The 13,373-nt window shown below is 42.3% G+C and overlaps 1 protein-coding gene across 1 annotated transcript in view; it reads left to right on the top strand.

The window, feature by feature from the left end:
• Positions 1-12,437, top strand: part of GANC (glucosidase, alpha; neutral C) — a 111,487-nt gene extending 99,050 nt beyond the window's left edge. Inside the window, 7 exon segments of the mRNA XM_011989254.1 lie at positions 825-864; positions 1,438-1,551; positions 4,162-4,236; positions 6,508-6,621; positions 7,820-7,932; positions 10,097-10,200; positions 10,804-12,437. Of these exon segments, the coding sequence (XP_011844644.1) occupies positions 825-864; positions 1,438-1,551; positions 4,162-4,236; positions 6,508-6,621; positions 7,820-7,932; positions 10,097-10,200; positions 10,804-10,913 (670 nt within the window). The 3' untranslated portion in view covers positions 10,914-12,437.
• The last annotated feature ends 936 nt before the right edge of the window (positions 12,438-13,373 follow it).

The raw sequence follows: 13,373 nt of genomic DNA, 5'->3' as shown, positions 1-13,373 counted from the left end.
GAGCCTCACTCTGTTACCCAGGCTGGAGTGCAGTAGTGTAATCTCAACTCACTGCAACCTCTGCCTCCCGGACTCAAGCAATCCTCCCACCTCAGCCTGCTGAGTAGGTGGGACCACAGGCATGCACTACTATGTCTGGCTAATTTTTTTCTATTTTTAGTAGAGATGGGGTTTCGTCTTGCTGCCCAGGCTGATCTCGAACTCCTGACCTCAGGTGATCCACCCACCTTGGCCTTCCAAAGTGCTGGAATTACAGGCGTGAGCCACCACGGCCAGCCCCATTTCTGAGTTCTTTAAGTCTCCACTCATCATTAGGTCTCAGTTTAATCGTCACTGCCTTGGAGACACTTCCTTGACCACTTCTTGTTTCCTTATACCTAATTCTACCTAGTAAAAATCAGCCCCTCTTATTATGTAACTTTCATTCCATTTTGTAATTTTGCCTCTTTTGGTATTTGTCTTAATTCTAATTCATTTGTAATTATTTTTTACTATTTGTTTTCACTAACTGTAAACTTCACAAGGTCAGGAGCCACGCTTGTCTTATTGGCCACTACATCCCAGAGCCTCGCATGGTGCCCAGCATGCAGTAGGCACTCAAAATAACTATTTATTGAATAAAAGAACAAATTAGTAAGTGGGTAAATTTTACATACGTGTTGTACCAAGGTCAAAGCAAATTTAATAATCCAGATTGCCTTTAAGAAAACCAGAGGCCAGGCATGGTGGCTCATGCCTGTAATCCCAACACTGCAGGAGGCTGAGTGTGAGATCGCTTAAATTGAGGAGTTTGAGATTAGCATTAGCCTGGGCAATATAGCAAGACCCTGTCTCTACAAAAAATTTAAAAATTAGCTGGGCACGGTGGGTGTGTACCTGTAGTCCTGTCTACTCAGAGGCTGAGGCTGGAGGATTACATGAGCATAGGAGTTAAAGGTTGCAATAAGCTGTGATTACACTGCTGCACTCCTGCTTGGGGAACAGAGTGAGACCCAATCTCCTGTCTCTTAAAAAAAAAGAAAGAAAAAGAAAACTACAGCCTCTCTGATGATAACCGTCCAAGCAAGAGGTGCTGAGCATCCACGCTGACCACACTTCTGGATAATAGTTGTGGGCTTCCCATCATCAGTGTCACTCACAGCAAATGGTGAAGCACTTGGAAAGGAGCAATGGTGCTTTGACTACTGACACACTTGCAGTTAGACAAAAAATGAGACCGATGGACTGTGTCAGAGTCCCTTTCTATAATCGCAGTATACCCAAAGTGCATTAATGACAAGTGATGACCTTTTTGAGCTCACCTGTTTGAGCACTTGTCCTCTTTCTATCAGTGCATCTCTCTGACAAATCACTGGTTCAACTCTCCGAAGTTCACAGTTGGGAGGTCTGTAACCCCATGATAGCTAGCACTCAATTAAAGAGAAAGGAGATTTTTAGACCTCTTATAATGATACTCAACTTTATTTCCTCTTAGGGAGTGCATTATTGGTTCATCCAGTCACAGAACCAAAAGCCACCACAGTTGATGTGTTTCTTCCAGGATCAAATGAGGTAAGAGTAATAACAAACAGCCACATATCTGATACGTGTCGTATCTCTCATCCCTTCTTTTCTTTTAGGAAAGAGATTTCTTCTTCATGTGTTTGTGAACACACCCCAAATGACTATAGCAATTAATGATTATAGTAAGTCATGACCACTGTCCTCAGAGGTCAAAACACTTAGCGGAGGAGAGAAGGGAGAAAGCTGAATTGGTGAGGATTCCGAGGAGGATCAGAGTGATTTTTAATCTTCACACTTTGACTAGTAAAAGTGAGTCCTGATAAACACACCGAGGCTTGGGGTAGGAAGAAATCTTCAGCAAACTCTGGGGGAAAGCAAGTATGAAGTGACTTTGCTCTTTGGTCTAGCTCTATCTGAAACCTGAGTTTTGGGTACCAAAAGCTGGTCTCAATACACTCACCGAAGTGGGCAAAAAGTAACAGTAGTGACTCCTTTCCCAGATTCCTCTGCTCTTTTATTATTGTCACTAATTACTGTCCCAGGTATAAAATATCATCCTGGACCTGCTGCAGCCCAGGGCACTGAACCCACGCAGGGCACAGGGGAGAGGAGGGAATACCGTTGGTCTGCAGGCGGAGAGCCATGGGTAATAAAAGCAGCCTCCAGAGACAGGCCACAGATAAATCCAGAGGGGCCAGGAGAAGAACTGGAGCAAAACTCAGGGCACCACACTAAGGGAGGAGGGTGTGGAAGGGAGAGTAGGAAGGAGACAGACCCTACAGAGCGTCCTTGAGCACTGGAGCATGCCACAGGGTTCAGCAGGCAGGGAAAGAGCCACGCAGGTATGGAGCTGATATGGGACTGCCAGGCCACATAGGCATGGACTGTAAAGGCAAGTGGCAAGGTAGCTGAGCCAGGCCACACTTGCTGCTCAGTGCTGTCAGGCTCTGGGCTGGCAACCCCATGAAACCACATCTAGTGCCGTCCTCTCCCTCAATCTAGCTTTACGTGTGTGGTGGTTCTTTTAGTTTCTTAAGGCTTCTATAACAAGTAACTACAAACCTAGTGGCTTAAAACAACGAAACTTTATTCTCTCACAGTTCTGGAGGCTTGAAATCTGAAATCAAGGTGTCGTCAGGGTCGGTTTCTTCTGGAGGCTCTGAGGGAGAATCTGTTCATGCCTCCCTCCTGGCTTCTGGAGGTTGCCAGCAACCCTGGCCTTCCTTGTTTTGTAGCCACATCACTGCAGTCTCGCCTATCTTCATGTTGCCTTTTCCTCCGTGTGTCTCTGTCTGTCTCTTATAAGGACACTTGTGGTCACATTGAAGGCCCACCTGGATAATCCGGGATAACCTCCTTGTCTTGGGATCTTTAACTTAATCAAACCTGTGACCATAGAAGGTAATATTCATTCCTTCCAGGGATTGTGACGTGAATACATCTTTTTGAGGGGGGACCATTCCACCTACTATGCTTGTCATTATTGACAGAACAATAACCAGGCTTCTCTCCAGAATGTTCATGAACTATGGTCTATCCTCTTGGTTTCTCCAGTTATTTGGAGTTCTGAAGATGAGGGCTCTTTACTAAGGTTCCCCTGCCAAGTAGAAACCTGAGGAAAAGGTTAAATGCAACAACTGCTGAATAAATGCCCTGCCAGATACTTCTGCTGAGAATTTCTCAAGTTGATTCCAGCAAAGTGGTAGGTTCCCATTAAGAGGAACTGGCTCCCTTTCTGACTTAGTCACAGAGTTTTACTCATGATCTATCATCATTCATTCCAAACACGTTGTTGTGAGTGTGTATTATGTTCCTTCAGCACTATTTCCTGGACTGTTGTGTGATTGTTTCTCTGCTTCACAAACCTGCCATGTAAAGGATGTGGTAATCCCAGGAGGTGAACTTGCAGAGTAGACTCCAGGGCTGCCAGGAAGCGTTCTGAGCTAGAAGAAAGAAAAAGATGTTTGTTTTCATTCTGCTTCTGATGATATCTTAAGAATTTATCCCATCAAATTACTTATTTGAGACCTTACTGGTACTTCAGCAACTAAACCCCCTTGATAGATAAGAACCTTATCCTTGAATTATGCTTTGTTTAAAAAAAAAAAAAAAAAAAGATACTATAGTAGTAATTCAAGTTTCCATTTGTTTTCCTCCCAGGAAGGAGGAGGAAGCATTTCCTTCTCTTATGCTTCCTTTTCTCCTGCCTCTTTTGTAATTTATTTGCCTGCAATGTGTTTGTCTTCTTTGCTGTTCTTTTTCTTTTCTCCGTCACCTCTTTCACTACTAGAAGCATTAAGTTTTTATAAGCCAAGTGGACTATAAGATCCATGAGGACAGGAACTATGCCTTTTCTGTTCAGTCATATATACTCAGCACCTGGCACAGTGCTGGGCACATGGTAGATTGTTCAATAGGTAGCTTTTGGATGAATAGAAAACAAATGGCCTTTTAGTTAAATTAATCAGCCATAGTCCTTTGGGATCTTCTTAAAAGCACATGTTCTTCCTAACTTCTACCCAATATATTTTTTAAGTTATACTTATTTTAACTTTCTGTCTATTTGAAATCCAGGTAAGTGGATATTTTGCTGAATAATGAAATGGTGAACAGAATTGCTCATGTACTTTTTTTTCACTGGACTCCATTACTTTCTAGGTCTGGTATGACTATAAGACATTTGCTCATTGGGAAGGAGGGTGTACTGTAAAGATCCCAGTAGCCTTGGACACTGTAAGTTATTTTCAGACTACTATTTTTCCCTATCGTGCTCTATTGGTTGGCTAGGGCTGCCATGACAAAATACCATAGACTGGGTGGTTTTACACAACAGAAACTTATTTTCTCGAAGTTTTGGAGGCTGGAAGTCCCAGATCAAGGTGCTAGCCGATTCTGTTCCTGGTGAGGGACCTTTTCCTGGCCTGTAGACTGCTACCTTCTTGCTGTGCCTACATATGGCAGAGAGAGATAAACAGAGGGTGCTGTCTCAGTTCTCTTCTTACAAGGATACTGTTCCTATCGTTTCAGGACCCCATCCTTATAACCACATTTTTAACTTTAGTTAACTCCGTAAAGGCCCAATGTCCAAATATCTTGGGCTTAGGGATTCAGCATATGAATTTGGGGGCGATACAAACATTCAGTCCATAATAGGTTCCTCTCTAAAAAGAACCAAGGATGTTAGTGTTCTACACAATAGCACATACGCATAGAGACAGAAGGTAGGTCCGGGGATGCCTAGTGCTGGGGCAGAGGAGGGTTGAGGAGTCATGAGGAATGACTGTTAACTGGTTCAGGGTTTCTTTTTGGGGTGATGAAAATGCTTTAAAATTGATTGTGGTGATGGTTGCCTGACTCTTAATATGCTGAAAACTGTTTCATTGTACACTTTAAATTGATGAGTTGTATTGTATGTGAATTCTATCAAAGCTGTAACATGTGAGAAAAAAAGAGTTAAGAATCACATCTACTCATATTTCACCGATTGAGACATCAGAGACAAACATAGCTCTTCCCCGTATGTTTACATTTGTGTGTCTAAGAAGAACAAAAACACTGAAAACAGAGAAAACACGGTAGTCACTATCCGTGCTGTCTGGAATGTCATTCTGCAGGACTAAGGCAAAAAACAGGAGCTTTCAGTTGTAATCCTGGGCCCAGGGGAAGACATCAGTTATGATGTTAAAATCAAAGTGGTCCCTCCAGGCTATCTTGAGTTTCTAAAGTGAGTTTCTAACTTACTTTCTACACTTGAATTGCAACCACTGCCACACTACCACAGCCCTAAGTAGTGTAAAGATTGATAAGTAGATACTGATATTATTTTGTAAACCATCAGCAGAAATATGAACCCCATTATTTAAAAAAATAGTTTCAGATGTCAACTTTCAGATCTAGAAGAGAACTTAACAGTCATCTACTCTAATCCCTCACACAAGTAAAAAACCCTGAGATTCAGAGAACTTAAATTATTTGTCCAGGAACACAGCAGACTCGTGGCAGAACTGAAACAAGCCCCCAGGTGCATTCCCTTGGGCTGGACTCCTATTCTAGAGCCTCTTTCACTCTAACTTATGGCCTTGTTCTTTGAAAAAAAAAGAAGAGAGAGATTGGCCAATGAGGGAGGGGCATGTGTGGGGAGATGGAAATGCTTTACTTCTCGCTGCCAAGGCAAGTTAAGTAGAGGTAGGACATCTGAACTACTGGGTCCTCAGCCTCAACTTCATGTATGTTCTTGTACTCTCCTGCGTGCTCATTCTTGAGTCAGAGCAAAGCAGAAGCCCTCCTGTGACACAGGCAGCTTCCTGACAGGAGGCAGGAGACCTACCCAGGCAGTGCTGCCCGGAGTGCCATTCCAGAAGACTCATAGTTATGGGCCTGTTGTTAGGATCTCTTAAAGTACCCTTGGTGGTCTCTAATGTAACAGCAGCAGTTTCACAGATTTACCTTCAGAATTGAGTCAGTCATCCAGGTGATCCATAGAAACAGGGAGCAAGAGGGGACAGGCTGCAGTGAGTGAGGACAAAAGTCATCTGCCCAAACCAAGAAACCACCATCGGTTATACACACACATACACAGACTTCTGGGCCCACTCACACAGACAGAAAACTTCAGTCGTTAGCAGGGCTCTAGAAATAAGTATGTATATACTACACTGATAGGAAAATTTAAAATACAAAGTAGGAAAGGCCACTTATAGGATGGGCAGAAAAGAATTCATCACTTAAGAGGAAAAAACAGCAAAGACAGACATAGATAACAAACCAATGAAGGGCGGGAAGTTTCCCTAATAATTAAAAAATGGACCATTCTTCAGCATTAGAGCTCTTTTCCTTTCAATGCCAGGACCCCCATATTTGCCATCTCTGTGCCCCAAAATTTATTTTGCCTATGAATCCGCACTTGAAAAGAGTGTGAATCTTATAAAATGAAATATTTTAAAATTCTACCCTGAAATGTTCTTATATGAATACTGCTTCCCTGAGTGTGCTGCTCTGTTACAGATTCCAGTGTTTCAGCGAGGTGGAAGTGTGGTACCAATAAAGACAACTGTAGGAAAATCCACAGGCTGGATGGCTGAATCCTCCTATGGACTCCGGGTTGCTCTAAGCACTAAGGTATTTGGTAAATCTGTTACCCATTTTGTTTCTACTCTCTCTTTACAGTGTTAGCCTTTTGAGTGTGTGACACTACTTAAAAGTGATGAGCTCCGTCTGTGAGATAGGCGCTCCTGACATTTATCTAGAAATCAAGGTTTGAATCATTTCCGAATCATTGTTCACTTATCTGCCTTCCCTGGAATTGTTCTTAAGGGAACTCTTGAACTAGGAATAACAGAAATGTTCCTCTTGGGCACTGTGATTGTTGGTGCTCTTCAACTTGACATTGATTGCTACTGGAATGAATGCTTTTCGAGCCATAGACAGCCTTCCCACATGGATTAGCCCTGAAACCCAGTCTCCCATAAAATGGTACCCATGTCTATGCACCATTTCAGAGATCCCAATCCCAACCAGTGATTTCTCATCAGGCAGCTCCAACAACTAAAATCCCCTTGGGCAAAGCCTGGGAGGACCCAGAAATGATGTGTCCTTTTGAGAAGATTTTTTGAGCCTATTAAGGCCTGTAGCAGATTCCTCTCCTGTCCATTTGTTCAAACATAGTACAGGGCCAAACACACACCAACTCTTACGCTTACTATATTAATACTTACTTGCATTGATATCAGTATTATAAAATGATTCAGTTATAGGGGTTTTTTCCCCATCTTTTTCACTTAGGCATGTCTTTTTGGGCCAAACTATGGGCCCCAGACCCATGCGAGGCCCCAGAATAAATGCAAAAGACTAGTGATGCATAGCATATCAAGTATTGTCAATAATAGTAAACTGTCATGTACTCCAGGTGAAAAAGGAACCAGATACCATTCTCTAAGTGGAGGGCCTTCTAAAGATAGTGGATCTCATCTATTATATATTAATTTTTTTTAGCATCAGTATTATTCAATGAACTTTCTTGACCTTGTTGTCACATTCTGGTGGAGTATTTTCAGGGAATCCACTTATACCATTGAACATACTTCATAGTTTAAATTCTTTCAACAAAGCCTAACTCTTTGTGTTCCTCTTATGTGACTTTCCTATTGTTTTACTATCTACTCGGGAGTGATTGGTTATTGAATATGTTAGGTATTTGTACGACTATTTTATATAGCTTGAATTTTTCACAAACTTTTAATTCTATTGTTACCCTTTAGGAGCTTTTCCTGTAAACCTATCATATAAGTACATTCTGTCTCTGTGATTCATTCTCCAGGGTTCTTCAGTGGGTGAGTTGTATCTTGATGATGGCCATTCATTCCAATACCTCCACCAGAAGCAATTTTTGCACAGGAAGTTTTCATTCTGTTCCAGCGTTTTGATCAATAGGTAATGGCAGCTAAAGAAACTGTTTGTTTTCTTAAGTAAATCACACTGTCCGTTCGGCATCCTCAAGTGCACAGGTATGTTTTAAGGTACATTTTTTTTTTTTTATTGAGATGGAGTCTTGCTCTGTCGCCCAGGCTGGAGTGCAGTGGCGCAATCTCGGCTCACGGCAAGCTCCGCCTTGTGGGTTTACGCCATTCTCCTGCCTCAGCCTTGTAAGTAGCTGGGATTACAGGCGCCCGCCACCACGCCTGGCTAATTTTTTTATATTTTTTTTAGTGGAGACAGGGTTTCACTGTGTTAGCCAGGATGAACTCAATCTCCTGACCTCGTGATCCACCCGCCTCGGCCTCCCAAAGTGCTGGGATTACAGGCGTGAGCCACCGCGCCCAGCCATTTTAAGGTACTATTTAAGAAATGAATGGTGAAGGCCATTTCTGGAGTATTTTTCTTTTTCTTTTCTTTTCTTTTTTTTTTTTTTGAGACTGAGTCTCACTCACTCTGTTGCTCAGGCTAGAGTGCAGTGGTGTGATCTTGGCTCACTGCAGCCTCCACCTCCCAGGTTCAAGCGATTCTCCTGCCTCAACCTCCCAAGTAGCTGGAAGTACAGTCACGCACCAGCACACCTGGCTAATTTTTGTATTTTTAGTAGAGTCAGGGTTTCACTATGTTAGCTAGACTGTTCTCGAACTCCTAACCTCAGGTGATCCACCCACCTCAGCCTCCCAAAGTGCTGGGATTACGGATGTGAGCCACCGTGCCCAGCCCATTTCTGGAATATTTTTCAACCACTCTACCATGAATGATCCTCCCTTATTGTCTCTACCTTCCTTTCCCCGACTTTCTGTTTTTTTTTTTTGGTTGTTTTTTTTTTTCAGATGGAGTTTTGCTCTTGTTGCCCAGGCTGGAGAGCAGTGGCACAACCTCGACTCACTGCAACCTCCGCCTCCCAGGTTCAAGCGATTCTCCTGCCTCAGCCTCCTGAGTAGCTGAGATTATAGGCATGTGCCACCACGCCCGGCTAATTTTGTATTTTTAGTAGAGACAGGGTTTTTCCATTTGGTCAGGCTGGTCTCGAACTCCCGACCTCAGGTGATCTGCCCGCTTCAGCCTCCCAAAGTGCTGAGATTACAGGTATGAGCCACTGCGCCCAGCCCCCTGACTTTCTAAAAAATAAAAAAGGACTTAATTTAAGCTCCCACTAATTCCATTCATTCATCCATTCACCAATTCACTAAGTATATGATTTATTACAATTTGATTATCCAAGTCACATGTGTAACTTTTGTGTTCTTCAGTGATTTTCCTTCAAATAACTTGTTAAAGAAAGCCTGATTTGGCCACCAGTTAACTCTTCCTTGATACACACAGTCGTCTTTTTTTTTTTTTTTTTGGAGACAGAGTTTCACTCTTGTTGCCCAGGCTGGAGTGCAGTGGCTCAATCTCGGCTCACTGCAACCTCTGCCTCCTGGGTTCAAGCAATTCTCTTGCCTCAGCCTCCCGAGTAGCTGGGATTACAGATGCCCACCGCCACGCCTGGCTAATTTTTTGTATTTTTTAGTAGAGATGGGATTTTGTCACGTTGAGCAGGCTGGTCTTGATCTCCTGACCTCAGGTGATCCACCCACCTTGGCCTCCCAAAGTGCTGGGATTACAGGTGTGAGCCACCATGCCCGGCCGAGTCGTCTTTTTTTTTTTTTCTTTTTTTTTTTTTTGAGACAGAGTCTTACTTTATCACCCAGGCTGGAGTACAGTGGTGTGATCTCAGTTCACTGCAACCTCCACCTCCCAGGTTCAGGGGTTTCTCATGTCTCAGCCTCCCAAGTAGCTGGGACTACAGGTACGTACCACCACTCCTGGCTAATTTTTGTATTTTTAGTGGAGACAAGATTTTGCAATGTTGCCCAGGCTGGTCTTGAACTCCTGACCTCAAGTGATCTGCCCACCTCTGCCTCCCAATGTGCTGGGATTACAGGCATGAGCCACTGTGCCTGGCTCTTTGATTATCTTCTTTTATTATCTCTTCATCCTGATAAATATGACTCTTATATGGATTATGCCTCCAAAGGACAGATGAGAGAGGAACTCACAAGGCTGGAGATGTTGAGCTGGTGGCCACTTCAAACCCCCATCACTCTCCTTTTAATGCTGTTTGTATCTATTCCAGTTCTGCCGACCAGAGAGGTCATTATCCCAGCAAGTGTGTGGTGGAGCAGATCTTGGTCTTAGGCCTCAGGAAGGAGCCATCTTTTGTGACTACCCACTCATCTGGTGAGAAAGCAGTCCATTCTTACCTCACCATTTCTTTTTATAAGCAAGTATCTGCAGTGAGGAGATGGTTAGTCCCCACACTGACATAATATGCTCAGCCTGAGTGGACTATGTGCTTTCAGGTAGAGGTGAAATCTACTAGTTTCTAGAATAAATGAGGCCATCTTGCTTCTCTTCATGAATTGATCTTTCTCCTCACTTTTAGTGTTTTTCTAAGGAAACTTATTTGGGGCTTGAGATAATATCATGGCTTCTCTGAATATTTGTTTAAACTGTAGCTGCCTGAAGACTTGGAGAATCCTATCCATGTGTTTGGAGTTTATGAAAGGGCAGGATGGGGCTTATATCCTTTCTTGCTTCCCAAAGTTCTTGGACAAGTTTATTTGTTCCTTATGGTTTCTTTTCAACCAGTCTTGCGGTCAAAACAATGAAGTTTTCCATGTTTCTAAAACTTCATGGAAGCTCATGGGTAAAAGTGCTATTAATTTGGAGTGGGGTATAAGGTTTTATGATAGAGTGAGAAAACATTTCAGATTTGAAGAAAAGATTTTTCCCTTCTAGAGATTCATCAAAATTTCCCTCTTTTATTGTCTTGCTATTTAGATGGTAAAGATCAGCCTGTGGCTTTTACGTATTGTGCCAAAACGTCCAGCCTGAGCCTGGAGAAACTCTCGCTCAACATTGCCACTGACTGGGAGGTCCGCATCATATGACAAAGAACTGACCCTGGTGATGTGAGCAGGGACCTGCCAGTCCCTTTCAACCTTCCCCTCGCCTTTTTTGAGATTTGTGCAGCAATCTACTTGCCTTTCCTGAGTCAAAATAATCTTTCATTCGTCACCATTATACTAGTGAACAATAGATTTCATGTTTTAAATTTTCAGATTTTACATGTTAAGATGTACTAGCAATATTCCTTGTGTCAAACATCCCCTTTTCTCCCGGATACATAGCCCTGAGACATTTATAGCGTTCAAGAGTCTTCTGTTGCTTCCATTGCTTGAGCAAGGCTGCATGGTTCTGTTTTAATGTGGGCCAAGCCTACCTGGGCAGCCCCTTTGCCAGGGCTTGCCTCGGGCCATGCAGCATTGGCGTTGTGGCTGCAGCAACTGAGTTGCTCAAGGCCAGTCTCCAAGTGGACAGCAGCCTCTGATAGTCCCCACAGTTATCTTCCACCCACATGGACTGGGCAAAGCAGCCCTCTTCTGTGTGCACTGCATACGCTGCAGCAGTGGGAGTTATTCTCCCCTAGAGATCCACTTGGCAGCACGAAGGATTCTTTTCTCTTTCGTGCTTCTCAGGCTCAATAGTTTCTAATTAATCTTAAAATCCATGTCTTTTAAATTGTTTTTTAATTAAGTGCTGTCTGCTAACCAAAGAATATTTGTAACGTGAGTAAGCTATGATTAATAACAACGAAATGAATACTCATGTACCCACCACTGGATTTCCGAAGTAGAACTCATGACTGGAACTAGGATGAGGCAAGGGAGGCCCTGGCCTTGGGCACAAAATGTAAGGGATGCCAAAAAATACAGTAATCAAAATAAGTAATATTTCAATCCACTATTTTTAAAAATCAGAATTAATGCAAAAAAAAAAAACCATGATGAACAAAATATCAAAATTTAAAATAAAGACAGGATTAGTATTACTGGGTTTTCCTTTTGTCCCAGGCTCTAATGTGGCTTGGCATGGAGCAGAACATTACAATATACCAGTCACATCATAATGCCCAAGGCTCTGCAGACCCCAGTGGCTCCCTGCTGCCTGCCTCAGCATCTGTTTTGGCAGCCTCAACTCCCCAGCACTCCTCAGCACACACCTCTTCTTATCAGGCTTCCTCCCCTTAGCAACTTGCCAGTGGCCACCTCTGTGCCTTCTCATCCCTGGGCACCAATATCCTCCTGCCCTTACCATCCTTCCAGGCCCAACTCAAATCCCACTTTCCCATTAAGCCTAACTACGCGAACACCCCTACCCCCATACCCATTAGCAGTGATTTTGCCCTTCCCTATAATGCTATCCCACTTATAACTGTGCTCTACTTACCATTCTCAGGGATCATACCTTAGTTTTCAGTGTGTCTCTCTTCTCACTAGATTGTATGTTCCTCAAGAGCATGTTCTATTTCTCTTCTATCTGACACAGCACTATTATACCTGACTTTCAGTAACTGTTAGCTGTGATTGGTTAGCTGGTGGATTTAATTGATTAAAAAATTACATTTGAATGTATTTCCATCTCATTTACTTTTCTGATACAAGATTCTTCCCAAAGGCAGTCAGCATTGTACATTTGTATAAGTTGAGATTTGAGCTCTGCACCATATGTAAGCTCACAGAGACCTGCACAGATTCTTTGCTCCTATTTCTGTAAGTTTTGCAGTTGAGAAGAAAGGAGCAACCTTATATTAGCTGAAGCCACGGTTCCTATCTTCAAATTTCCCTTGCCAACCTAAACTAAAACTTAGCCAGAGGACTGGGTGCTCCTCCCTAATATAAATGATAGTTTTTAATATCATTTAAAGTTGAATCAGAACTCTCTTTAGGTCAACATTTATTGCACATCTGTTCTTCCATTTAAAATATTGTTGGAGGAATGGAACAGTAACTAGTAGATAAGTTAATGAGGAGCTGCTCTGTTTTGACCCAAATCTATATTGAAACATTTGGCTAGAGACAAGTGGAGAGAAAGATAACCTGGGTGTTTTTAATGGTTTTCTGCGCTTATTGCTTCTCACACTTTACCTGCCTCCCATTTCTGAATTTGTGTACCAGAGAGCAATATGGGGCTGAGTTGGCCTACAGGTAATAAGTTACTTTTTTGTGGCTAATTCTTAATATAGTTTCATAGGAAACTGGATTTTATATAAGAAGTTTTATTCATTTCAACAGGGTTCCTAAAAAAGCTCTAAAATGAATTCATAGTGTGTCTTTCCTTCAAGATATAAATGTCAAGGAATGAGTTGACAAATCAGTTTAAAAACAGAAACTACCCAACAGAAAAATGTAAGTATAATCTTTCAGGATTATATAAAATCAATATTAAAAATATTTTATAATATTTTAATATAAATATATAAACATTTTATATATGGAGCCTGGTGACAGAGACTCCATCTAAAAAAAAAAAGAGATAATCTCTAAAATGTTGTATGTTTTCTGATACTT

Source organism: Mandrillus leucophaeus, unplaced genomic scaffold (assembly GCF_000951045.1).
Source record: "Mandrillus leucophaeus isolate KB7577 unplaced genomic scaffold, Mleu.le_1.0 Scaffold35, whole genome shotgun sequence".
Taxonomy (NCBI): Eukaryota; Metazoa; Chordata; class Mammalia; order Primates; family Cercopithecidae; genus Mandrillus; species Mandrillus leucophaeus.
This window is presented reverse-complemented; position numbering and strand designations above follow the sequence as displayed.